The 27682-nt window shown below is 43.4% G+C and overlaps 1 protein-coding gene across 2 annotated transcripts in view; it reads left to right on the forward strand.

Annotated features, from left to right (window-relative positions):
- LOC148534921 (tripartite motif-containing protein 75-like) overlaps positions 1–16052 on the forward strand; it is a 34709-nt gene extending 18657 nt beyond the window's left edge. For both annotated transcript variants that reach the window (XM_088464876.1, XM_088464877.1), the window contains exons 3-4: positions 5021–5104; positions 14222–16052. In XM_088464876.1, coding sequence (XP_088321002.1) covers positions 14223–15800 — 1578 coding nt within the window. In that variant the 5' untranslated portion in view covers positions 5021–5104; position 14222 and the 3' untranslated portion in view covers positions 15801–16052. The remainder of the gene's footprint in view (positions 1–5020; positions 5105–14221) is intronic.
- The last annotated feature ends 11630 nt before the right edge of the window (positions 16053–27682 follow it).

Consider the following 27682-nt stretch of genomic DNA (forward strand, 5'->3'; position numbering starts at 1 on the left):
CCATCTCGGCAGTGTTCATTCCGGGAATGCTCAACTGGGAAGCGGACTTCCTCAGCCGTCAAGACGTGCACCCAGGGGAATGGTCTCTTCACCAGGAAGTGTTCCAACTCCTAGTGGACAGGTGGGACCTTCCCGAAATAGACCTCATGGCATCCCGACACAACCACAAGTTGCCAGTGTACGGGTCAAGGACAAGAGACGTGGGGGCTCTGCTGGTAGATGCTCTGTCGGTCAGTTGGACCTTCCAGTTCGCATATCTGTTCTCCATTCTCCCTTCTTCCTCGGGTGATTCGAAAATTCAAGCAGGAATGAGGCATGCTGCTGCTGGTGGCTCCAGCATGGCCCAGATGTCACTGGAACTCAGATCTTCGGAGTCTCTCCATGGACACTCCGATGCTGTTCTCTTGCCATTACCCGGACCTGGGTCATCTGTCTTTGATGGCGTGGCAGTTGAGACTGTCCTCTTAAGTTCCAGGGGTTTTTCCAGCTCTGTGGTTAACACCATGCTCAGAGCTCGCAAGCCTACTTCTGCGAGAATTTATCACAGAGTGTGGCACACCTTCTTTGAATGGTGTCGCCCCAGAGGTTATGATTCTCAGGTATTTGGAATACCCAGGGTTTTGGCTTTCCTACAGGCAGGCTTAGATCACGGTCTTCACCTTGCTTCTCTGAAGGTGCAGGTTTCTGCCCTGTCAGTGTGGTTTCAGCGTAGGATTGCTACTCTTCCTGATGTACACACCTTTATGCAAGGTGTGCTTCGCATCCAGCCTCCCTTTGTCCCACCTGTGGCTCCTTGGGATTTGGCTGTGGTCCTTAGGGCTCTCCAAGGACCGCCATTTGAACCACTGGGCTCAGTGGATTTAAAAATGGCTTACAGCTAAGACTGTTTGTTTTTCTTCTGGCCATTGCTTCGACCAGAAGGGTGTCAGATTTGGGGGCTCTCTTGTCGCCCTCCCTTTCTGATTTTTCATACGGACAGGGCGGTACTTCAGACTCACCCTGATTTTCTACCTAAGGTGGTATCTAGTTTCCACATTAATGATGAAATTATAGTGCCGGCCTTCAATTCCCCAGATCTCTCAGCTGGTGAGGCCTCCTTGAATGTGGTACGTGCTCTAAGGATTTATGTTGACCGTACCAATTCATTTCGGAAGTCGGACTCATTGTTTGTCCTTTTATGGTTTCCATAAGGAGGGTTGGCCTGCCACTAAGCCGACTTTGGCAGGCTGGATTCGCTTGGCGATTTCAGAGGCTTACATTCATGAGGGCCTTCCTGGTCCATCCTCTGTTAAGGCTCATTCTACTCAGTCTGTGGGTCCTTCGTGGGCAGCTTGCTGTGGCGCCTCGGCTGTTCAGCTGTGCAAGGCGGCCACATGGTCATCTGTCCATACTTTTTTAAGGTATTATGCATTTGATACCTTTGCCTCTCAGGATGCTTCCTTCGGGCGGTGGATTCTCCTTTCTGCACAGGAGCGTCCCCACCCTTAAGGAGACTGCTTTACACTCCTTCTGTATGTGAGAGTGATACTTGTGTGTTCCAGAATTTCTTCCTTCTCTCTTCTCCTCCTCCGGCCATTGGCTTGTTACGTAACTGAGGTGCCTTGGCCTGGGGGCGGGGTATAGGAGAGGGGCCCGGTGCATCCTGGGAGCACAGACTTACCTTTGAGATGTCCGACGACTGCGTCATCAACCTATACCTCAAGGTCTCCTGTGGATCCCTATGGACTTCATAGAAATAGAGATAACAAAGGTAAGGTCTTACCATATCTCTTACATGTAATCTAAAAAAAAAAATATTTATATTTATTATAGGACACCTCTTCCCCAGAAAATCCTGCATTTGCCCCTGCCCCGGGTTTAGTGCTGCGGGGGTGATCAGGTTGCTGTTTGGTGCTGTGGGTTCTGGGTTAACTTCCTATGGCTGCTGATGACGGCGAAGAGTGGTGGGCGGACGGGCGGCCAGAAGGGGGTACTCTTATTTGGCAAACAAAGGTGGGGGGGAGGTGATTCATCTTTTAATCTGAACAGGCCAATAACATGAGAAAAAAAGATATCCATATGTAATTTGTTTAACTGAAACAAGAATGAATGACCTGTCAGTTTAAGCTATCTACCCTTACCCTCAGCACTCCCCCAGCTGATATGTACCCTTGCACCATCCCTCCCTACTTAGGGGAAGGCATTACTGCCTTCCCCTAACACCCTCCTTACCCCTCAGTACTGCGTCAGCTGCTATCTACCTTTGCAACCTTGTTACCCCCAACTTTGCCTTGCACTAGCCCCCTCCTTGCCCCCCAGCACTGTCGCAACTGTTGTCTGCCCTTACTCCCTTCTGTCCCCAGCTCTACTTCAACTTCTCCCAGCCTATACCCCCAGCTCTGCACCAACTGCTGTCTGCCCTTACTCCCTTCTGTCCCCAGCTCTACCTCAACTTCTCCCAGCCTATACCCCCAGCTCTGCACCAACTGCTGTCTGCCCTTACTCCCTTCTGTCCCCAGCTCTACCTCAAGTTCTCCCAGCCTATACCCCCAGATCTGCACCAACTGCTGCTTGACCTTAACCCCCTCTGATGGGACCCAGAAACGGTGGAGTAGGAACCCAATATTTTAAAGTGAGCGGTCCCTGGGAGCCACACATTTTTTCAGTAGGAGCGATCACTAAAGCATCGCATCATGGTTCTGTACATTCCGCCACTCATTGGGTACATACCGGTGTTACTAATGCCAGTATGTGATTAAAATAACAGGACAGCTCTCCCAGAAGTCCCTCTGGTTTCCTTCGGGGCATGTGCAGAATGTGATAAGTCCACAGACTTCTATTGGGATCAAAGCTCGAGAATGTATCGCATTCCGGAGCTTGGTACATATGAAATAAATTTTAATAATCAGTTTTCACATTTTCGGCTACATTTTCCTGTTAGTACATCCTGCCCATCATATTTCATTAGCGTCTGTGTTTGTGTCTTTTGTTATAGTCGCGTCTATGACTTTATACTAGGGATGTGCAGGCTCGGATAGGTTCGAGTTTGCACGTTGAGTGGGAAAAATGCGAACTCAACGTGCAAACTCGAACCTATCCGAGCCTGCACATCCCTACTTTATACTGATGCTAGTATAAGTGCTAGTATAAGCCCTTTCCTGATGTATATCCATGTATCGGAATGTGCAAGAACTGTAACACCTTCTTTGTGCGTCTTCAGTCGCAGCCATCGGACACACCATTGGGACTTGCGCCATGTTAGGTGCAGAATTTCCATCACGGTATGGCCTCCAATGTACTCTATTAAGCGTGTGGGTTTGCAAACACGCCTGTGATGCTTCCATAACATGTCTATAAGACGTTCATGCAGCGCTATCCGTCCTGTGACTCTTTCTACAAACATTGTGGCACACATGCGCTGTGCAACTTTAGGGATTAAGGGGGAGATTTAATAAAGCTTGGAGAGACAGAAAATTGAGAGATATAAAGTACCAGCCAATCTGCTCCTAACTGTCATGTCACAGGCTGTTTGAAAAATTACAGTTAGGAGCTGATTGGTTGGTGCTTTATCTCTCTCAATTTTATCTCTCTCCAAGGTTTATTAAATCTCCCCCTTAAACACACGCAGAGACTAAAGGTGCGTATCCACTTGCCGACCTGAGGAACGTTTGAACGATTACGACATTGTAATCGTTCAGTCGTTCCTCATCCTGTAGGTGCCCACACTGAACGATATGTCGTTCAGTGCAGGCACCCTCCCTCATCCTCGAACATGCCCAATCTGATTGACCGGCATGTTCGGGCGATGATCGATGTCGGAAATGACCAGCGGGAGCGCGCATCGCTGGTCGTTTCTGACCTTATACTGCCTGAATTCTGCACAATTAATGAGCGATTGAACGATAACGTTATCGTTCAATCGCCCATTTTAATCGGCAAGTGGATTCGCGGCTTAAAAATGTTTTGATAAACTGATTAAATCAATTTGTCTGAATGACCATTGTCTGTTTTTTTTCAGTATTTGAGAGCAAACGGGCAATTGTCATTTGCGCTTATACATTACCAGATTTTTGTTCCAACCAAACAGATTATTCTTCTTAAATAGTTTCCTGGAAAGATCGCCACACATACCCCATGATGTGGAGGAATACTTACCTACTTTTTGTCTCCCCTCCAGGAGGGGAGATACAGCTGGCTACTTCGGGGAGGAGGGGGGCTCTCATGTCATTATGCTCCACCCGTGTTGTGGCAAAATTATGCGATTTGCGAGTCTGGGAGGGGGTGTGGCTAAAATTTTCATTTTAGCCCCGCCTCCTCCATACGGACTGCATTATCCTCTTTACTTCAATAGTTAGTGGGCGGGATGTGGGAGATCTGGCCACTCTTCCTGGGGTGCAGGTTACTGCCTGAAAAATTGGGAGCCTCCTCACCTCCTGGGAGAGTAGGCAAGTATGTGGATATGTTAATAAAGTTCTAATAAATGCAGGAATACTTTTTCAGGCTTGGTTAAATATATATATTATAAATTTATTAAAACTATATTACCAGGGCCGGTGCTACCATTAGGCAACCTTAGGTAGCCGCCAAAGGGCACCAACCACTGGAGGGCGCTGCTGAGTCTGCAATAAAAAAAATTCATGGCATAATTCATGGCTGAGTGGCATATAATGAATTTGTGGCACAGCTGTGTGGCATATTTGCGGCAGTGTTATTACATTACATTATAATTTTGGCGCTCTGCTGTGTGTAATATTCTATATAGTATATTATGATTTTGGTACACTGCTTTGTAGCATGTTATTTAACTGGGGAGACTGATATTATGAATTGGAGGGAGCAGGGGCAGGTGGTGAAATGTTGCCGATGGCGCCCTTAAACCTTGCACTGGCCCTGTATATTACTTTATATAGAAGATGTATTTTTTATTTTTTTTTAATAAAAATAATTATGCAATAAAATTTATACATTAGGATCGGAGTGCACTACAAGTAGCCATCAATTCTCTCTAATGTTTGTTGTTATTCCTGTTTTCTGACTTTAGCTTGTTCCGTGACACTGATCCTGTGCCACCTGCCCTGACCCGGGAGCGTCCATCTTTATTTTCTGTCTCATCTCTTGAATTTAGGTATGTTTTGTTACCTTATACATTCTACATATCTATTCATTTGCTGGGGATTTAAGTGGCTGTCAGTGAGTGTGTGTTGGGGTTGGGGTGTTCCCTACCATATTGAGGGGAATTCAATTCCCAACACTGATGTGGTGTGGCACACATCGCCCTGCCATAGCAAGTTTTTGAAGGATGTTGGCACTACCATAAGTGCCCTATATGTGTGCAGCCAGTCATAGCAGCTACGCCTGGCAGCACTTTCCACTGAACTGAATTCTTACCTCCCCCCCCACCCAGTGTGTGTGTGTGTGTGTGTGTGTGTGTGTGTGTGTGTGTGATGCGTGTGATGCAGAAGCTCTTGTCAGAAAATGGTATATGTTATTCTAATTCACTATATTTATAATGAACCTTGCATTTGGCTCTTTTACAGTATGTCTGTTTCAGTATTGGACCGGACTTGTGTGTCCTGTATATCCTTTGGTTACCACACTAACCCTTGATATCTGAGTACCAGTTGGCCACCTTTCCCCAAGAGCTAGTTATGCTATTATAGGTGAAGTTATTGGTTCAGGTTCTAAAGGCTTCTCAGTGTTACCAGTGTGATTCATAATTGGCTTTGGCATCTAGTTTCTGGCTAAGGGAATGGTTATGAGCTGCAAGGAGTGATCCCAGATATGGTCATCAGAGAGTTATGATCCTGTGTGACTGTGGAAGTCCTGCCCCCAGCAGCAGCTGACATGTATCCTATTGTTGGTGTGATTAAGAACTGTGCTGGTGGAGTAAGGATATAATAAATAGGTTGTGACGACTTTACGTGCGCACGGTGTTATAATAAAAATATATGGAAAATACTTCCCAAATATGTTGATTCTTGTAACTAGATGTCAATAGGTCGTTTCTCCGTGGACATGAAAAACATCAGAGATGTATACACATCATGTGATATAGTACAGATAAATTTTATTCACAATGCAGAGCAATAAGAAAAAAAAAAGTATATAAAAAATACACAAAATATAAATGAAAAAATGCAAAAATAAATATGCTCAATGTAACCTTCAATAATGTGCCAAAAAAGGTATTAATATGAAGGACACGTTTTAATGTGACCTTCAATACTAATATGTCCAAAATATTAACATGTGGTATATATATGGAATCCTTCAATGATATTTAATATCAAATTACCAGAAGTCCCATTTCTGAGGGCTCGTAGATATAAAGGTGGAGGTTTTCCGGATAACCTCTTATCCACTCCTCGTCAGGGAACTCCTTATGATGTGAGTCTCACAAATCAAGTGGTCCTGTCATCAAGTGCCAACGTGTTTCGAAAGACAATCTCTCTTCCTCAAGGCTGTGTGACAAGGATACCCACAGTCTGCCTTATATACCCAGCAGTCAGACATCTTCCGGGTCAGAGGGTAATTCTTCTCATTTATTTATAACTACTTTCTAAAACACCCTAAGGGAGGATATTCTAATATCTAACCACATTGTAAAGTCATACTTATAAAAAAACTCCCTCTATACAGTGATAATTTAGAAACCTCGCGTATGTGGACCGGAAGTGCGTCACTCCGTTACTTCCGGTTCTCGATTTGTCTTTATGGATTGTTTGCCGCAATTTTAATCCTTATATGATGGTTAGATTCCCGCATGGCTGCGCTGTATCGCTGCATACTGTGATATATCTAAATAAATATCATCAAGAACCTCCGTTTTCCTTGGAGGACACTTCCGGTTTTGTCGGCCATTTTCTTGGAGTCTCTAGGCACGTGTTTTTGCAGAAAAAAAATATTCTGTTGAAAGGATGCTTCAAGATTTGGCGGCCATTTTGTTGAGGTCTTTAAAATACATCTAAATTCAGACTGAATGGTTTATTTTGTTCATAATTCCTCCTAATAGTTGCAAATTTTGGATCTTTGTCACCTTGTAAAAACCAATAGTGAAAATTAATAATATAATCATGGAACAAATGATTTAAAATAGATAAAAACTATAAAGTGACTCGTGCTGAAAGTGACTGGTGCACAGACCCCAAGTAGCTAATGTGAAGATCTGAACAGAGATAAAATTTCTATGCATAATAAAACGGATACAATAAGTGTAATAAATAAAAGTTCTTAAAAAATATTATTAAATATATTAAATTAAATTTCATAAAACCATTTTAATTCGAAATCTGAATTAAGTCCCCTGGGTATAAGGGTTTTTAATTTAAAAATCCAATTCATTTCACTTTTCGCCAGACGTTTCTCTTCATTTCTATCTTTCCATGAATTCTTGATATTGTCAATGGCCATGAATAATTTTATTTCTTTAGTAGAACAATTGTGTACTTGTTTAAAATGGTTTGATAGAGAGTGTGTCAATACACCTTTTTTTATATTTCGAAGATGTTCACTTAACCTTGTTTTGAGTGCTCTACTGGTTCTCCCTATATATATAAGTCCACAGCTACATTCAATAAGATACACAACATTGGTTGTGTTGCATGTCATGAAATGATTAAGTTTATAAGTTTTCTCGTTTCTTATAAAATCAACATACTTTGTTTGATCCGTTTTTATTTCTCTGCAGGCAATGCAGTTTCCACACCTAAGAATAATTGATTGGCCGCCATCTTTTTAAATATGTTTAAACATTTAAAAAACATAGAAGAAACTGTAAAAGAGATTTTTAGTGAAACTATTCCAACAATAAATGATGACAACATAGATGTTGTGCTAAATAAATTAGAGAAACTCTTGTTAAGAGAAAATCGATTATGGTGGGAAACTGTGACACTTGAAAAATATATGTCAGATCAGATTATCCCCAAAGGATTGAGACTGAAGAAACTTCCCACCTTTGAAGATACTAATGAAAGTTTTAGAGACGAATGGATGAGAACGTTGGAAACGTGCTCGTTCTCATTAATGGACTTAATCCTAAGAGATCGTAGAGAGAAATTGAAGGGAATCAAGGAGGAAATTGACATTATTAAAACCTCAATTGAACCATGTCGGGAATTAATAGAGTATAAAAGAGCAGAGACTATGATAGAACAGAAAATCATTAAGAACACAAGAGATATCATTAAGAAAAAACAAAAAAAACTCAAGAGAGATCACGAGTACTATAGAGGAGGTAAAGGAGACATATTTAGAGAAGTACTACATGACGGTTCTACATATTCCTTTGATGACACACCTTCTGATCTTGAGATATCAACCGGTTGGAGTATACAGACCCCCGAAGGATATATATGTCAAGAAAACAAGGAGAGTGATAAGAAAATGATTAGAACACAAAACAAGGGAGATAGAAGAGGTAAAGAAAACGAAGATATTAAAGAAATAGTACGAAAAAAACTAGGGAATAATAATTGTAGAGAAAATGAAGGAAAAAGACTAACAAGGAATCACGACTATAGACGGGATGTCGAGAATAAGGAGAGAAATTCCCTATAGGACATATGATAATATATAAATAACAGATATGATAACAACAGGAGAAGATATGATAAATATCAAAAATATCAAGATAAAAGAAATTACCAAACTGGACGATATAATGGTAATAAACAGATGGAAGAGGAGAACGAGCATCATAGAAAAATGTGTACAGGATCACATACCGTATATCCAGATGACAAACCCTGGAGAATAAGAAGAAACAGAACGTATCTAGAGGATGTACAGGAATCCAGCCCTTTTTTAGATGTAGATCACCATCCCAGGAGGAGATGGTGATAAATAAAACGATGAGAGGGAAGAAGAGGAAAAGAAGAAGAAAAAAGAAGGCCATAGCTAATACAGAGGAAATAGAAGTTGAAGCAAAAGGCACCAATGAAGATCTGACACAAAAAAATAATTATGAAGGGAAAATATATAATTTAAGCCAGAGAGTGTTAACAAAAGATGAAGAGTACCTATTATTAAAAGGATTGAAATTCGCACCAAGTAAACACATTGATCAGTTTAACACCTTTCTAGATGGTGGAAAAGTTTGCAAGAAAATTAACTATAAAGAAATTTTTTGATGACAAAGAAAAAGAAACCGAAACTTCTGAGGGGAGAAATAGTAAGGAATTTAAAAAGAAATCCCTATTTTATCCAAAACATCTGAAAGGGTCACTGATCGATAGTTTCCAGAAATGTGTAGTAGAAGATATCGAAAAATTTGAGAAAAATCATCTGAAGAAAATGAACCTCACAAGAAAAGAAAGAGCAGCACTGAAAGAACTACAGAAGGATGAAACAATTATTATAAAACCTTGTGATAAAGGAGGCGGTGTTGTCATTTTGAACAAGGAAGATTACATTAAGGAGATTGATAAACCACTACAAGAAGTTAATACATATCATAAACTTCGTGGTGATCCAACATCTAAGATCAAAAATAATCTCTGGAAACTATTGGATGAGACATTGAAGAAAGAAATCATCACTAAAAAAGAACATGATTTATTAAAAGTAGAAGATCCCACTATCCCGACCGTATATATTCTCCCCAAAATACATAAGGATCCAAAAAACCCACCTGGCAGACCCATAGTGGCAGGAATAGGGAGTCTGACTACTAATTTGTCAGAGTACATAGATGCCTACCTGCAACCCATGGTATGCACAACAAAATCACATTTAAAAGACACCACAGATACTTTGAGGAAAATAAAAGACATAAGATGGAACGAGAATAAGACCTTGGTCACTGCAGACGTAACAGCACTATACACAAACATACCACACGATAAAGGTATAGAAGCTGTTTAAGTGGTTTTTGAACAAAACAGATTTAAATGAAGATAAGAAAGATTTTTTATTAAAAAGTATCGATTTTATCCTTAAAAACAATTATTTTTATTTTAATGGAGAGTACTATATGCAGGTTAAAGGTACTGCTATGGGTACAAAATTCGCTCCCAGTTAAGCCAATCTGTTCATGGCGTACTGGGAAGAAACTAAAATGATAAGAATTCTGGAAGAAAATCTCAGTATATGGTATCGATATATAGATGTTGTCTTTTTTATTTGGGAAGATACACAAGAGAAATTGGATTCATTTTTAACCATTTTAAATGAGAATGATTTCAATATTGGTTTTAGTTTTCAAGTGAGCCGCACAGAAATCAACTTTTTGGATTTAACATTATATGTGGAAAATGGACAATTAGAAACCAAAGGTTACAGCAAACCTACAGACGCAAATAACTATATATCCATTAAGAGTGAACACCATAAAAATTGGCTTAAGAGCGTACCAAAAAGCCAATATTTACGTCTGAGATGCAATTGCAGTAAGAAAACAACCTGTGAAGAACAAATTAATACTATGGAACAAAGGTTCAAAGATAAAGGGCCTGATTCAGACCCACTCGCGAGCGGCTGTCCGCTCGCAAGTGGGTCGATGTTATGCACTGAGCATGCGCACGACGGAGGGAGCTCCGTCGTGCGCATGCGCCAGACGCGACGAGCGAAGGAAAGTCCTTCGCTCGTTGTGTCCGATCAAAGGGGGCGTGCTGTCAATGTTGATTGACAGCACGCCCCCTTTGGTGGGCGTGCCGGGGGCGTGCCTCCCTGACGGGGGCGTTCCCACGGGAACGCCTCCCGTCAGTAGCCGGCCCACTGACATCACTAGTGATGTCAGTGGGAGTGATTTTGGCTCTGATAGAGCCAAAATCACTCCGGAGCTTGCGGTTGAAAACCTCAACCGCAGGCTCCGGCTCGCAATTTCGATGGTCGCGATGGTCTCGACCATCGCGGCCATCACAAAGCACGCTCGTATAGCCTGTGGGTGGTGACCCACAGCTATACGAGCGTCCAGGAGGACGCTCCATGAAAATGGAGCCCGGCCCTCATTCAGAGCGTGCGCTCTGCTCAGAGCGTACGGCTCTGAATGAGGGCCAAAGGCTACAAGGATGAAGTATTATATAAATATAAAAAAGAGGTTATGGACAAAAATAGAGCCACATTATTAGAAGAAAAACAAGTTGAAGAAAATAATGGTAGAAATAAATATGAATATGCTTTCATTACCGAATACACAGGTCAACACAAGAGATTAGAAGGCATTATTAAAAAACATTGGCATTTACTACTGAAGGACCCTATTTTGAAGAAGACTTTACCCATGAAACCATCTTTTATTTACAGACGTGCCCCAAATTTGAAGAACAAATTAACACGCAGTGCACTTAATACAGTGAATCCACATCCAATTAGGAGTAAAGGATTTTTTAGGTGTGGAAACTGCATTGCCTGCAGAGAAATAAAAACGGATCAAACAAAGTATGTTGATTTCATAAGAAACGAGAAAACTTATAAACTTAATCATTTCATGACATGCAACACAACCAATGTTGTGTATCTTATTGAATGTAGCTGTGGACTTATATATATAGGGAGAACCAGTAGAGCACTCAAAACAAGGTTAAGTGAACATCTTCGAAATATAAAAAAAGGTGTATTGACACACTCTCTATCAAACCATTTTAAACAAGTACACAATTGTTCTACTAAAGAAATAAAATTATTCATGGCCATTGACAATATCAAGAATTCATGGAAAGATAGAAATGAAGAGAAACGTCTGGCGAAAAGTGAAATGAATTGGATTTTTAAATTAAAAACCCTTATACCCAGGGGACTTAATTCAGATTTCGAATTAAAATGGTTTTTATGAAATTTAATTTAATATATTTAATAATATTTTTTAAGAACTTTTATTTATTACACTTATTGTATCCGTTTTATTATGCATAGAAATTTTATCTCTGTTCAGATCTTCACATTAGCTACTTGGGGTCTGTGCACCAGTCACTTTCAGCACGAGTCACTTTATAGTTTTTATCTATTTTAAATCATTTGTTCCATGATTATATTATTAATTTTCACTATTGGTTTTTACAAGGTGACAAAGATCCAAAATTTGATACTATTAGGAGGAATTATGAACAAAATAAACCATTCAGTCTAAATTTAGATGTATTTTAAAGACCTCAACAAAATGGCCACCAAATCTTGAAGCATCCTTTCAACAGAATATTTTGGTCTGCAAAAACACGCGCCTAGAGACTCCAAAAAAATGGCCGACAAAACCGGAAGTGTCCTCCAAGGAAAACGGAGGTTCTTGATGATATTTATTTAGATATATCACAGTATGCAGCGATACAGCGCAGCCATGCGGGAATCTAACCATCATATAAGGATTAAAATTGCGGCAAACAATCCATAAAGACAAATCGAGAACCGGAAGTAACGGAGTGACGCACTTCCGGTCCACATACGCGAGGTTTCTAAATTATCACTGTATAGAGGGAGTTTTTTATAAGTGTGACTTTGCAATGTGGTTAGATATTAGAATATTCTCCCTTAGGGTGTTTTAGAAAGTAGTTATAAATAAATGAGAAGAATTACCCTCTGACCCGGAAGATGTCTGACTGCTGGGTATATAAGGCAGACTGTGGGTATCCTTGTCACACAGCCTTGAGGAAGAGAGATTGTCTTTCGAAACACGTTGGCACTTGATGACAGGACCACTTGATTTGTGAGACTCACATCATAAGGAGTTCCCTGACGAGGAGTGGATAAGAGGTTATCCGGAAAACCTCCACCTTTATATCTACGAGCCCTCAGAAATGGGACTTCTGGTAATTTGATATTAAATATCATTGAAGGATTCCATATATATACCACATGTTAATATTTTGGACATATTAGTATTGAAGGTCACATTAAAACGTGTCCTTCATATTAATACCTTTTTTGGCACATTATTGAAGGTTACATTGAGCATATTTATTTTTGTATTTTTTCATTTATATTTTGTGTAGTTTTTATATACTCTTTTTTTTTTTTCTTATTGCTCTGCATTGTGAATAAAATTTATCTGTATACATCTCTGATGTTTTTCATGTCCATGGAGAAACGACCTATTGACATCTAGTTACAAGAATCAACATATTTGGGAAGTATTTTCCATATATTTTTATTATAACACCATGCGCACGTATAGTCGTCACAACCTATTTATTATATACTATTATTCAGTATCTCAGGGTGGTACTGCGGTGACTTCTTGTTTGCAGCAATTAAGTGTTCGGCGCCTTATTTATTATTCAAACTCATTTTATTACATGGAGTAAGGAGATGGTTTATTGAAGACAAAGTTACAGTACATCTGGTAAAGTTGTGTTTTTTCGATTGTTTGTTTTTGTGCTGGAGAAGACATGTTATAGGGTGTTTGAATCCATTACACAATATGCTGGAGAACACTAGCATCGGAAATGCTAGTCCCAGCCGGCGATGTTTAGCAGCGTGCTGGACTGGCCGTAGCTGTGGCTCCCTATTTGAATTTGCAGCCCCACCACTGATGTCCAGCCACCACAAATGTATGTACTATGCACCCATATGTTCATGGCCCTCTGGAGAGGTTTTGCTATGGCACCCTGTTTTTTTACACTGAGCAAAAGAGGACTTTACAGCATGAATGTGCAGTAATTGTGTCATGCTATTATGTCTTAGGATCTGAAAATATGTCTCCAGCATTGTATCCATACCCAGGCATGCCTATAACCCAGTCGGGCCTGGGTAAAGGGGGCGTGGCCTAATTACAGGAGGAGTGACCTAATCACTGCGGTGTGACCACGCCCCCTTAGGAAAGAGGGAAAAAAATTCTGCGCGTAGCCAGTGGGGGGCACTATCAGTGAGATCGCTCCCTCCACAGGAATAGGAGACTGCTGGGGCCACTGCTTAGGAGCCATGAGCAGTCTCCCAGTGCAGCCCAACACACAGCAGCGTGTGATGCAAGAGGGGGGGTGGAGCTGTACCTGTGCCCCTGCTGGACACCTCCAGCAAGCACAGGTAACTGGTAACCCCTCCCCCCTCAGTGCCTCAGTCTACACCACAAAGTATTCAGGCTGTTCTTTAGGGAAAAACATCCTACCCACTACTAGAAAAGTGTTCATAATAAAGTGACTGTCACTGAGAATATATCAATGCTCTAGTTTCTTCCAAGATAAACTTTTAATCACATACTTTCATTACGTAGCTCTACCTGCGGCTGTTACTGCTCTGCCACCAACCTGTGTGCTGATATTAATTTATAAAATGTTCATGTTGTTTTTTTTTCTTATGTCTTCCTGTTTCCTAGAATGGCGTCTGCGTGTCTGAGAGAGGAGCTGAGCTGCTCCATCTGCCTGGCCCTTTATACAGACCCTGTATCCCTGAGATGTGGGCACATCTTTTGCCGGTTCTGTATTGTGAGTCTCCTGGAAACACAGGAGGGGGCTGGAGGTTATTCCTGTCCCGAATGCAGAACAGAATATCGGGAGTGTCCAGCACTGGTGAAGAACAGGAAGCTGAGTAACATTGTAGATCGTTTCCTATGTAGTCAGCCAGAGCAAGAGGAGACTCTGATCTTCTGTACTTACTGTGACTCTCCTGTGCTGGCTATTAAAACATGTCTGCAGTGTGAGGCTTCATTTTGTGACAAACACCTGAGCAAACACAGTAAATCTGCTGAACATGAGTTAACTGAACCCACTGTTTTCTTTGTGGGCAGAAAATGCTCCGTACACAGAGAGATGGTGAAGTATTACTGCTCTGAGGACTCATCTGCTATATGTATATCCTGCTGGGTGGCTGGAGACCACCGGGGTCACCACGTGGAGCTTTTGGATGTGGCCACTGAGAAGAAAAAGGGGACACTGAGAACTGTTACTGAGACCCTGAAGTCTAAGAGGGAGGAAACTGAGAGGAGAGTGCAGCGTCTGCAGGGTCACAGGAGAGAGGAGAAGGAAAAAGCCGTCGGTGTCACTGAGAGAGTCACTGATCTGTTTAGAGACATCAGGGAGAAGTTAGACACTCTGGAAAGGGGGGTTGTAAGTGAAATCACCAGACAGGAAAAGCAGATGTCACTCTCAGTCTCTGATCTGATCACACAGCTGGAGCTACAGAAGGACGAGCTGTCCAGGAAGATTAGTAGCATTGAGGAGATGTGTAATATCACTGATCCATTAACTCTCCTGAAGAAAGTACCAGAAAGTGATGTCGTCAGTCACAGGAGCTGTGATGTCATCGGTGATATAAAAGTTGTTGGATGTCTGGATGAAGAAATAATCTCACAGATGTTATACAGGGGACTTTTACGCTTGGCTAATAATCTGAGGGATTTTAAGATAGATGGACAGTTCTCAATGATGGAGAAAGCAGACATATTACTGGATATAAAGACAGCTGCAAATGACCTTATTATATCAGATGATTGCAGATCTGTATATGGAACTTTTGAATATCAGGACAGACCAGATGGACCAGAGAGGTTTAGAGTCCCGCAGGTGTTAAGCTCCTGTAGTTTCTCATCTGGGAAACATTTCTGGGAAGTGGATGTGAGTGAAGCAGAAGGATGGGATTTAGGGGTGGCCGCTCACAGTATAGAGAGAAAAGATGAAGATGAATCATACATTGGTAATAATGACAAGTCATGGGGTCTGTACTTTGTTGATCAGCTTGGATCAGGACATAACAATGTACATAGAAAAATAGAAGAAATAGAGCTAGATCCTCCTGTGGAGACAGTGGGGATATACCTGGACTATGAGGCCGGGCGTCTGTCCTTCTATCAGCTGTGTGACCCCATCAGACACTTACACACCTTCTCTGCCACCTTCACTGAGCCCCTGCATGCTGCGTTCCGTGTGTACGACCATTGCATGGAAATCATAATGTAAATACTGTAGCAAGTAGATCTGTTGCAAGAAATCATTTACTGTGGAAAATTAATAACTAAATATTACTAATATCTTTGATCCATTTTTTTCTTTTCTTAATAATTAACAACTGTCATGAACACAATAATCAAAATAGACCAAAGACCATTGTAGAGTGAATTAATATGTTTATCAAACAGTAACGTCAATCCAAAACTTTGGGGTTGGCTAAATTATAATAAATAGTTGTGAGCAGACCCCTGTGTTTTTTATTCTAAATCATCGTCGTGTTTTGAATTTCTTTACATTATTTTAGCCATTTTTAATTTTGGATCTGTGTTTTTTTTTCCCTACAGTATTGTTAACATCTATAACATTAATTTCCAGTCTATTTTGTCCACTCCGCAGCTTACAATATTGTGTTCACCGATATTGCCCTTAGGATGCAGTGAACTGACTGACTAAACTAAGCAACAGAGCAGTGGCAAAAACACATGGCAGTTTTAAAATAATATAGCACATCTATGAAACATAGTGGTGCAGCAATGGCAGTCAGGATGGCAGTTTAACAAACTATATGACCCTATAGAATGTTTTAATTAATCAAGAACTAATAGCCTAAATGTAAAAGTGTAGTAGAAAATGTATTACCAACACACTTCTCCAAACAGCAAATCACAGGCCCCAGGCCAGTTTAGGTGATTTGATTGGAGTATTTAGAATCAAGCATGTTTGCCAAATGTAGTGATCTAATTGTAAGCTGTTGAAAACCCTTTGGTTCTGGCAAAGCAAATTAAGAAATTGATCTACAAGTCCAACACACTTGGTAGAATGCTTTTCCAGTAGTTTAATTAGGGTATGACCTGACTGAGGCTGGAAGTCTGAATTCTCATAGGTTAGAATTACAAATGGTTTCAGTAGCTGGCATTAAACTGAGTATTCTCCACTGTGGTGCAGTAAGGTGTTAACATGCTCCCCCCCCCCATCTCATGGCTTGATGTGTAAATCATGATAGGTTGTTGCTGTTCCTCCAGTTGCTGAAGAATATAAAGTGTGAAATTCCACCTGGGTACTACCTCTTCCTGCAGTTGATGGCGTGACAAATTGAACTTTTCTTGCAGCTGTTGCTGAATGACAAAAATGCCTAGAAATTTGCAGGGCCACAGCCAGCATGGACCTGTCATTTTCTTAACCAAGTTTAGTGTGTGCACAAAACATGGTACATGTTGGAATGCTCATATATTACTTGCGTTAATGGAAATGATATATAGTAAGGAGAGTATTAGTGGGGTAAGCCATATTGCTATCGCATCCCCTGAGTTTTTCCAACAGATTGACATATGTATGCTTCTAAGTGTTGTGTGTTAGATACTGCTGCTGCTGCTGATGAAGGCGACAAACCCACCCAGTGGGCTATCACAGTCATATAAATCTTTTGTTTTATAGCTTTTCCACATATCTGTAGTTAAACGCATTTTCAGTACAATGGCATTTTTAAGGCAAAGAATAACTTTTTTTTAGCATCACTGTACAGGTGAGGAATTGCTCTTCTTGTAAAATAGTTGAGATGGAATTTGGAAGCGTGGACATACTGTATGACCTCAACTAATCGGCTAAATCCAGATGCATTGGTGGTAGATATTGGATGCAGATCTAATGCTAACATAGACTTTATGGCTTCAGGGTTACGCTGTGCTACAGGGTTGGGGCTGTGTTACTTAGTTCCTCTTGCAAGTTATTCACAGTCAATTGTTATGTGAGACTACTAGTCTTCTTGGTCCTCTTCTGTGATGAAGATTCACTCCCAGCAGCAGCCCTAGCATGCAAGGATTTTTCTTTGGAGTCATGGATTGCATTATGGTAGTTGGTTTGCATTTGCAATTAGGATGCAGGAGAACTACCTCCAATTACTAATGAGGATGTTGATGATAGAGGTGTTGGCGGTGGAGATTGCATGTGCTGGTATCTATCCATGCTGCTGGTAGCTGATGCTGGACTGCTTGTTACATATGATTTCCCAGATTTTGATAAATCATTTGCAGAGAGTTCATTCAAATAGTTTAATAGGGAGGAGGGGCCTACTTTGGTACTACAGTTGCCTTCACAAATATCAGGATTTGGGTAAAAACATTTCACGTGGAAGAGGTGGTTTTTGATCTTTTGCTCATGCATAACAATGCACTTATCACTGCTGCCTCTGGTGATTGATTGACTGACTTCGACACAAACCACATCATCCTCTGGAATCTTATCAACTTGCTCTTGTCCAACACATTCCTCTTTGACATCCTCATTAGTGTCGGATACTGTTATCCTCCTGTTGCACATTTACAGCTTCCATGGTTGCAGCCTCAATTTCTATGTCTAACGTATCATTATTACTTTTACTACTACTCGTCCTCACATTTGCAGAGGGTGCATTGCTGGGATGCTTATCTATGATTACAGTGTCAGAAATGTCAGACATGCATAGCACTCGTGGACACCATTAGAGTCTCCTCATGGATTTGAGAAGTTTGTGAACACAGATTTCGCTCTTCAGCCTTAGTGTTCATGCATTGGATTGCAATGCATAAGGGGCATTACTGGGGGCTCTGCATAAAGCGCATTACTGGGGCACTGCAAAAGGGGTATTACTGGGGACAATGCATAGGGGGCACTACTAGGGGCATTACTGGGGGCTCTGCATAAGTGGCATCACTGGGGGCACTGCATAAGAGGCACTACTAGGGACATTACTGGGGGCAATGCATAAGGGGCACTAGGGACATTACTAGGGGCTCTGCGTAAGGGGTATTACTGAGGGCTCTGCATAAGGGGCATTACTGGGGACACTTCTAGGGGCAATGCATAAGGGGCAGTACTAGGGGCATTACTGGATGAAGTTTGTTAAATTAATTCACACTCTGTTGCTGCACATATTCAAACTCAAATAGGCAGATATATGACAGATACATCAGATCCATGATTATAGTGCATTCCAGCAGATCTTGTCATTTAGGGGACCATTTATCAATCTATATTTACGGCTATATCCCTGAAAGCACACATTTTCAGGGGTTAACCACAAATATATAGTATGTCCCGGCAGGTCCTGATTAAGGGGGGAGCGACAGGGGCGGTCGTCCCTGGGCCCACACACATGGAGGGGCCCCCACTAGCAGCGGTGCAGCCGTTGGCTTGAATCGGGGTCCGCTGTAGGACGCGTGAGCACGGTCCACACTACACAGTAACAAACACGCTGTTTGTTATACTCTCTCTCAGACAGACTCTCATTGGCTGCTGCGTCAATGGAGGGAGAAGTCTGAAGCTCACTCATGAGCTCCGGCTCCCTCCGCAGCAGGTGATGGGAGAGACGTCATGACATCTCTCCCATAGTACAGGAGAAGAGCCGGGACTCGGAGCGCACAGCGGCAGTCGCATCAGGAGCGGGGATTCAGGTAAGTTGTGTTTTGGGTTTTTTTCGTGTGTGTGTAAGGGGCACTGGCACTGCATATGGTGGTGGTATATGTCACTTTTCTCTCCGCAGCCCTTGATACAGGCTGTGGGTTGGAGAGCGTCTGGTCTCCGTGGAGACCTGTGAGCGCAGGATCCTAGTAAGTAATCTTCCGGGGCTGTGGACCACACATAGCGGTGTGGTAGAGCTTTTTTCCCCTTCGCGCTAAGGGCCTGGACGTGACATGAGTGAGGGCAGAAGTACAGTTGCATCTAAAGGCCATCTAAAGAAGTAACTTGTCCTCTCGCAGGCTCGCTCTGCTTGCCACGCTTTGGGCTCGCTTCGCTCACCACTAGATTGTATTCCCCCTCTATGCCCACGTGGATGATAGGGAATGACGTTGGACAGTAGCTGATGACATCAGGGTCCTCTCCGTGAAGGGAATCTAGACACTACCATAGCGCTGTACAGGGGCGCTGACAGCCGTGTCAGGCTCGGGTAAAAAGGGGACGTGGTCTAATCACGGGAGGTGTGGTCACGCACCCCTAGAAAAATAGCCTAAAATTTAAATTAAGTTTTGCAGCTCCACTGCGCCCCGGGGACGGGTCAGTGTGATCGCTCCCCTCTCACAGGAATACAGTAGGAGACTGCTGCGGCTACTGCTCAACAGCCGCAAGCAGTCTCCCACTGCAGCCCAGCCCACAGTAGCGCGTACTGGGCTGCTGTGAGGTTGGAGGAAGGGGGGGGGGCGAACACCAGACTAGGGCCCCTTCAGCAAGCCCAGGGCCTGGGTAATTAGTTCCCGCTCCCCCCCTCCTCTCGGCGCCCCTGGCGGTGTAGCCTCTATTTAATGTAAGAACCTTTTTTATGTATTTGTACAAGACTTCCAGTGCTGTCACTTCTATCTCTCTCACTCTGAGTTCAGCACTGACACAGTCAGATACAGTCACTGTCAGTGCTGGCTCTGATGCCCAATCACAGCAGCCTCACTGACAGGGGCGTGGCTTTGATGTGGGCTGAAAGCACGTCCCTGTCAATGAGGCACTTGTATACAGTAGATGCCGTTTCTCCTACTTTTTTCAATGGGTTTCAGTGCCCGTAGCTTGGCCCTGCCCCCTCGCATAATCTCCTTTACTCTTCTCAGTGGGAGGCACTACTCTTGGTGCCTCCCAAACAAATGTAACTCTATTTCCACTGTAAAAATTATTAGAATAATATAAAGAAGATAGTTGTGACACAGAATATGTGTCAGAAGTATCTTTGTATTATTTTAATCATTAATGACGGGGCGGGGGGGGGAGGGTTCTGCCTCTCCTGCACATCGCTCTCTCTATTTATAGTTAGCTGAAGTCCCCAGTTTAAATCTTCAATGAATCTTAACTTTTATTATGTGATGTCATCTAAATCCATCCAGTGGAAGGCCCAGAACAGGCTCCCAGGATCAAAATTCTGCCTGGTGCACTCCACCTCTCTGTGAAGTTTTCATCCAAATCCATCGAGTGGAAGGCGCAGAACAGGCTACCCGGGTCAAAGTTCTGCCCAGCGTACACCAACGGGAGATCCGACCGGGACCCTAACTCCCCAAAAAACTTGACCAGAATCTGCCACAACCGGGCATTAGGAATACATGTGTTGAGGTCAAGAACCGGGGGGGGGGGGTTAGGATAGCCGTGAAGCAATGATGGGAGTGACAGAATAAGGGCCTGATTCAGAGGTGGCTGCTATTGCAATTCGCACGCAGACTGAACGATTGTTTGCCATTGCACATGCGTATACATTGCAGTGCACGTGTGTGAAGGCAGCTGTGCGATCCTGCAGCGATCACCATGCGAGCTCGCAGACCAAGGAGGCCCATTGCAGATTGATTGACAGGAAGTGACCGTTTGGGGGTGTTATGCTAACATTAACATAATTAGCATTAGCGTCCACCTCCGAATCAGGCCCTAAGTTTTCTAATTGCGGTCAAACCCAGGTTTGGCTAGACCAACCCAGAGGTGCGGAGTCTAACTCACTTGGTGGTTTTCTCCAGTGACACCTCCAGCTGGGATTTGGTTTTTGCTGCACCAAGTAAGTAGGTCGTGGCCCTCTGGACAGGTACCTGGGAGTGACAGAAGACCGTAACAAATATAACAAGAAAATCACTAACACTGGGAACACTAGAAATAACACAGGGAGACTGGGAATGGATTAACACTAAAAGCAACTGAAATAAAGAGGCACTAGAAGTACTGGGAGAGGATGATCCAGAGATAGGCTTGCTCAGGAAAACACAAGGAATAACCTCAGAGTTGCACTTGAGACACACTGGAGCTCTTGACACAAATTGGTAAAGGTACATGGGAGTGAGTAAGTGGGAATACACTTGAGACGCACAGGAGGTGTAGATAAGAACTTGTCCTGTGATCCAGGTATTAAGTACACAAAGATGCACTGAGGACGGACTTGTACTGAAACACAAGAACTGAGTACACAAAGATCCTCTGGGAACGTACTGGAGGAGCAGAGATGAACTTGTACTGAGGTCCGGGTAATGAGTACACAAGGATTTGCTTTGAGAGGCACTGGAGGTGCGGGAACGAACTTGTGTTGAAACACAGGAACTAAGTACACGGAGTAGCTACTTGAGACACACAGAAAGTGCGAACATGAAGGCAGAAGTACCGGATACACGGAGGATAGAGGAATACTGGAAATAAATACACAAAGGTGCTCTTGAGACGCACTCGAGGTGCGGACATGGACTGGTACAGGAACACAGTGAGTACACGGAGGTCACAGAAGACAACAGGAAGCCAGGAACACTGAGGAAAGTAATACAGTGAAGCTGATCAGGCAACTTCATGTTGCAGGAGTCAGACCTAAATACCCCTAGGCAGTTGGTCATTGGATCGTGAGATCAGCTGAGAGACCGCAGGACTGCCATTGGAGGAGACTGATCAGGTTAGATGAACAAACATGGCTGCGCCCATGCCTGCTACCACACGAACCAGGACGCACGCAGGGAAATCCTAGCGGACCCGGGGAGAAACCTCAGCCATAACTCATCACTTACACCTGGTGTCTGAACGCCTTAGATCCCAAAGACGCCAGTTCAGCGGTAAGTAAAGGCCGATCCCAGGCCGTAACCTGACAGGATCCACATGGATCATCTCGCACTGGTTTCATCCCAATTGGTGCAGGGGTGTCCAAAAAATGCATAACAAGACAGACAAACAAACCAATACATTTTAATATATAAATATATATATATATGTATATGTGTGTGTGTATGTGGTTCAGTAAGCATGGTAACAAGACCTCTCATGTGTAATGTTCTCTATTTCATTCTAATTTCCCACCAGGCCAGAGCATGTAGACCACTGCTTCCCCTCACAGTCATTAGCCTGCGCCTCATATCAGTCATACAGTCCCAAAATCAGGAGTAAGATGGTAGAAACATGGCCAAACATTAAGGTGCGCAGTGTGATAAAATTTCTGCATCTAAAGGGCACATCAGCAGCTGAAATTCATTTCTAAATTGTCGGTGTACGGTGATAATGTCATGTCACGGAAACATGTTTGGGTTTGGTGCATGGCCTTTGATAACGACAGGACACACATTCAAAATGAGCAATTTGTGCTGCATTGAAGATCTGCTTCAGGAGGGCAGATGTGTTTGAGTTTGTGATATTGCTGTCGAACTGAACATCTGAGAGGTTACTGTGCATCATGTGACACCAGAGACGAAGCAAGCATCCATGGGAGATTTTCATCCGCAGTGGACGTGCTTTACCGGCTGGATCACTGCTCATCTTGAACATTTGTTTCAGGGCTGCATTTGCCACAAGGCAACCTAGGTGCGTGCCTATGGCCCGGCGGGTCCCCTGAAATCTGGCCCGTCCATCACAAGGCTGGCTTCCAGTTGTAGCTGTATTAAATGTTTTACAGAGGCTCAGTAACGGGGATCAGACCAGTATTAATATCACTACTACTGGCACTGGGCTCCGTTACTGTACTGTGCCTCTGTATAATATTCCCGGAGGAGCACTGCGCACACCGTGTGATGTAATTATGTCATGCAGACCCACCCCACACTCCCAGAGTCCCACTGTGCCTGCACTCTGCAGTGCATCGGTGGCCCAGCCACTGCTCAGCTACAGCCGGCCACAGCACAGCAGAGGGAGGAACCGGAGAGCGGACGAACTGATAGAGGCGGCTCTGACTGAGGATCAACATCAGGAGGACTGGTGGTGAGGGCGGGTGACCGGGAAGGCAGCAGCAGGTAAATAAACTAAATAATTAGTCATCAACAAGGAAATAAAGAAGGAGCGCTGTCTTGGTTTAGAGAAAATATGACGTACAATTTCTTACACTCCAAATAAAATAAACGTATTAAAAAATCTATACATACTGTATTTAAAAAATACATAAATACAATAAAATAAAAAAAATTCATCTATATACAATATGATAGGATGTCTGTGTTCTGTTCAAAAATCAACAATACATAAACTCTGCTTGCTTTAATTGATGTTCAAAGTTCATATGTAACTAAAGGGCATATTTATCACAGTCCACATCTCAGATGTGGATTGGCTGTGAAGAATTCGCCCCATATCGCAAGCATCCTTGCTCTGTCCCTGTGAAGCCACTTCACATACTTTTTCACTGTATTTTCAGCAAAAAATACAGTGAGGCGTCCACCCATGCGCTGCCACTACCCCCCCTGTGACAGACCACCCCACCCCCCCACGCGACTGCACCGCCTGCGATCGTCCCCCCCCTTTAGCTTACACTTACCTGCCTGGTGAGCAGTGCTCCGGTGAGGTCCTCTCTCTGGGGCTCTGTTCAGCTGGTCTCCGGGCTTCTGCACTGTGACCCCGATCAGCTGTTCTATGCAGTAGCTGACCAGGGTCACAGTGCAGGAGCCTGGAGACCAGCTGACCGGAGCCCAGAGGACATCACCGGAGCACCGATCTCCGGTCCCTGGAATCAGGGAAGTGGGGTTATTTTATTTTTTTTTCCTCACAGCTGATCACAAGGGCCAGGCTCCCAGCTATGCTCTACCTGTCAGAGCAGAGCAGGAGTTGGGAGATGGCGTTATTATCACAGGGCTTTCCCACTTAATTTTTTTACAATTTATTTTTAGTAAGTCTCGGGCAGATCACATTTGCCATTACAGGTATGGGAAATGCAATCTGCATACTAAAAATATGCGAATTAAAGGGCATAGAATAGTTTTTCATGAAAACTACTCTAAATGCCCTTTAATAATGTGATACTAAAATAATGGGAAAAGATCCTTTTTAAAATTTTTGTAGTAAAAATAATATTGATAAATAGATCCTTCAGAAACTTTGCCGGGATTATGACCGGCGTCGGCATTCTGGTACTGGTAATGTGAGTGGCGGCATCCCCTCCGCTAGGATGCCGAACACATAACATGTGGGATATGCTATCTGAAAAGTTTGGCCTTTGTGCTTTTATTTCTTTGAGCACCATGCCTAAATATAGTAACATAGCATGTAATGGCCAGTGTTACCCAGGACAAGAAACTTAACAGTACACCCCCTCTTCTGTACCCAATACACAGCCTCTCCTTCATTAATATTCCCCAATACCCACTCTAATCACTCACTCTCTCTCTCTACTTCACACGCTGTCCCCTGTGTGGCAGGGACTTCATCAAGACAGGGTGTTCTCACATGGTGTGAGGCTTTTCTGCAAACAAACTACAACTTGAGAAAAGATCCAGTTAGGTTAGTTAATGGAGAGGGCAGGGTGTGGCTAACCTTCAGTGAGGGTGCATGGTAGGTTTGTTACACCATGTGGTGCATACTAGGTAAGCTTTAAAAAGTTGAATATAAGGAGGAAAAAGAACAAACAATGTAAGGGGCATGAATCGGGAATGAAAATATAGTGCTATGTATTGTTTTAGGGGACCCTTTCACCGGGCCCCCCAGCCGCAGCATCAGCCCTGACCACTAGTCAACCCAGGTCTAAGCCAATGAACGGCTCTTCCATTGAAGTCAATGGTGGGAACTGCAGAATAAACTTTAGTAACCTGCGGCTCTCCATTGACTTTAATGGGGGCGCCGTTCATTGGCTGAGAGAGGCTGGGGCTCACCTCTCTCAGCCAATGAACGCTCAGATATGGCTCTATAAAGGCAGATGCCGCATCTGAGCATTTCATTCAGGAGATATCAACCATCCTGGTTAGTATCCGTTGCGTGGATCGGGATATTCATTTATTTGTTTTATGAACGTCTTGGATGCCTACTTTGGACAAGGGGACCACTCCTGGTAATGTAGGTGAGTATGTGTGTGTGTCTATGTATGTAATAAAACTGTACTTTATTATTATTATTATAATCTATTTATGTGGCGCCACAAGTGTTCCGCAGCACCTTACAAAGTACATAACCAAAAAAGTGACTTACAGTACAATACAATACAATGCAGGACAAGGACATGGATAATATACATTGATACATTGGTGGCCATAACACCCAAATAAGCAACAGAGCATAAGCAACCAAGTGTTAGGTGTCCTAGTGGTGGATAAGAAGTAGGTGAAAATAAAGTAAGGAGAAGCACAAGAGGGTAGAGGGCCCTGCTCGCAAGAGCTTACATTCTTAAGGGGAGGGGCAGACATACAGGCATGATACAGATGGGGAAGACATGGAACCCTACTCGTTTTGTTCCCCATAATTTTTGGAACCAGGCCTGGCTGACAAGTCCGGGGCTGGTTAGGTTTTCGGGGGCTATCCGAGTTGAAAAACAGGACAAATCTGGACCAACACGAATCTTAGTAAATGTACCCCTATGACTGATATGAGGCGCAGGCTAATGGCCGTGAGGGGAAGCAGTGGTCTATCTGCTCTGGCCTGGTGGGAAAATAAAAGCATCCACCTTCATCAAAGGCATACAAATACATTGGGGTATGCGGGCTTATAACATAGCAATTTGGCACTCAAAACACGGCTTAACCAATACTAACCATTCTCCTACATGCGCCATCAGCAGGAACACGGAAAACAGCCTTCGATACCAGAGGAGACTGCCAAAGTCCCAGCATGCAAGCGGGGAAGGTGTCACATATGCTGTCCGGAACCAATAGGGCGGGATCCTCATATGAGGACCACACAAAGGTTCCGGTGTGACAGGCATGACACGGCGTCATAGGAGATGTGCACAAACTAAATAAATGCACAAAAAAATGCAAAAAACTGAACATACAAAACAATAGTAACAAACGTGTAACTTACACTATTCAATAATGGCTTATCAGCATTATTGTATCTATAAATATGAGCGTCAGAGCAACCATTAATTCCTGATGTATGGAAATGAATGCCTCCATTTCTTCTCATTTGTGCACAGAAATCAGCCCTTGGGGAAAGGGGTCATTATGGAGAGGTGCAACACAGAAAAAATTACTTTTCTTGGATGTTTATTTAATACTAGCTGGGACACTGAGGACTGGACACTGAGGACTGGACACTGAGGACTGGACACTGAAGTACACCTGCAGCCTTTATTTGTTTACATTGTCCTCATTCCCCATTCCATTGGTCCTGAAAAGGACCCCACTGTTTGCTATCATGCATGCAAACAGTGCTGTAACTACCATGGATGCTGCTGCTTTGATGCCCGAGCTGCCTCTGTGGCCCACCGCTCCCAAGGTGGGCCAGTCCAGTCTGGGCCATCGAGGGAGGACCTCGGTGACAGCGATGTTGATTTGGTGCCGGCCCACCAGCTGATTACAGCTGGCGCACTGACAGGCATCATGGATAGACAGCGCCACTGGTTGCGAGGCAATCAGAGCTCGTGGACCGGCAGCCAATCAGCAGTGGCAGCTCCTGATTGCCTGCTGGTCCACAAGCTCTGATTGGCTCGGGACCGGCGCCAGATTAAAATTACACCGGCGCTGTCTGTCCATGTCTGCTGCTGCTTGTCGGTGCACCAGCTATAATTAGCGGCTGTTCCGGCCCCTAATCCACACCTGCTGGCTTCTGATAGCACACATGGGGAGGTGAGTTGCTGGGGGGGGCATGATATGTAAGAGACACTACTATTGTGTGGAATAATGCGTTATATGGGGCACTGTGGTATAATCTTTAAAGGGCATTACTGTGTGGTATAATGTGTAAGGGGCATTACTGTGTAGTGTAAGGGGCATTCTGGTGTGGCATAATGTATAAGTGGCACTACTACTGCCTGGAATAATGTATATAAGAGGTACTACTGTGTGTCAAAACCTGAATGGGGTCTGTGTGGTATAACATAACGTGAAATCTGTTCCTGAAGAAGGTATTCGTACCGAAAAGCGTTGCACGGGATCCTGATGCCGGAACTCTGAATGGACCCATTGTAGCGGAACTTTTACCTACTGGCCTTGGCAAAATCATTTGTGGTGGTGCCGAGCTGGAAGGCCTGGGAGCTCCTTGCTTCACTGTAAGCTAGCCCACCGCAACACCTTCACATG

This window comes from Taudactylus pleione, unplaced genomic scaffold (assembly GCF_031769625.1).
Source record: "Taudactylus pleione unplaced genomic scaffold, aTauple2 ptg000061l, whole genome shotgun sequence".
Classification (NCBI taxonomy): domain Eukaryota; kingdom Metazoa; phylum Chordata; class Amphibia; order Anura; family Myobatrachidae; genus Taudactylus; species Taudactylus pleione.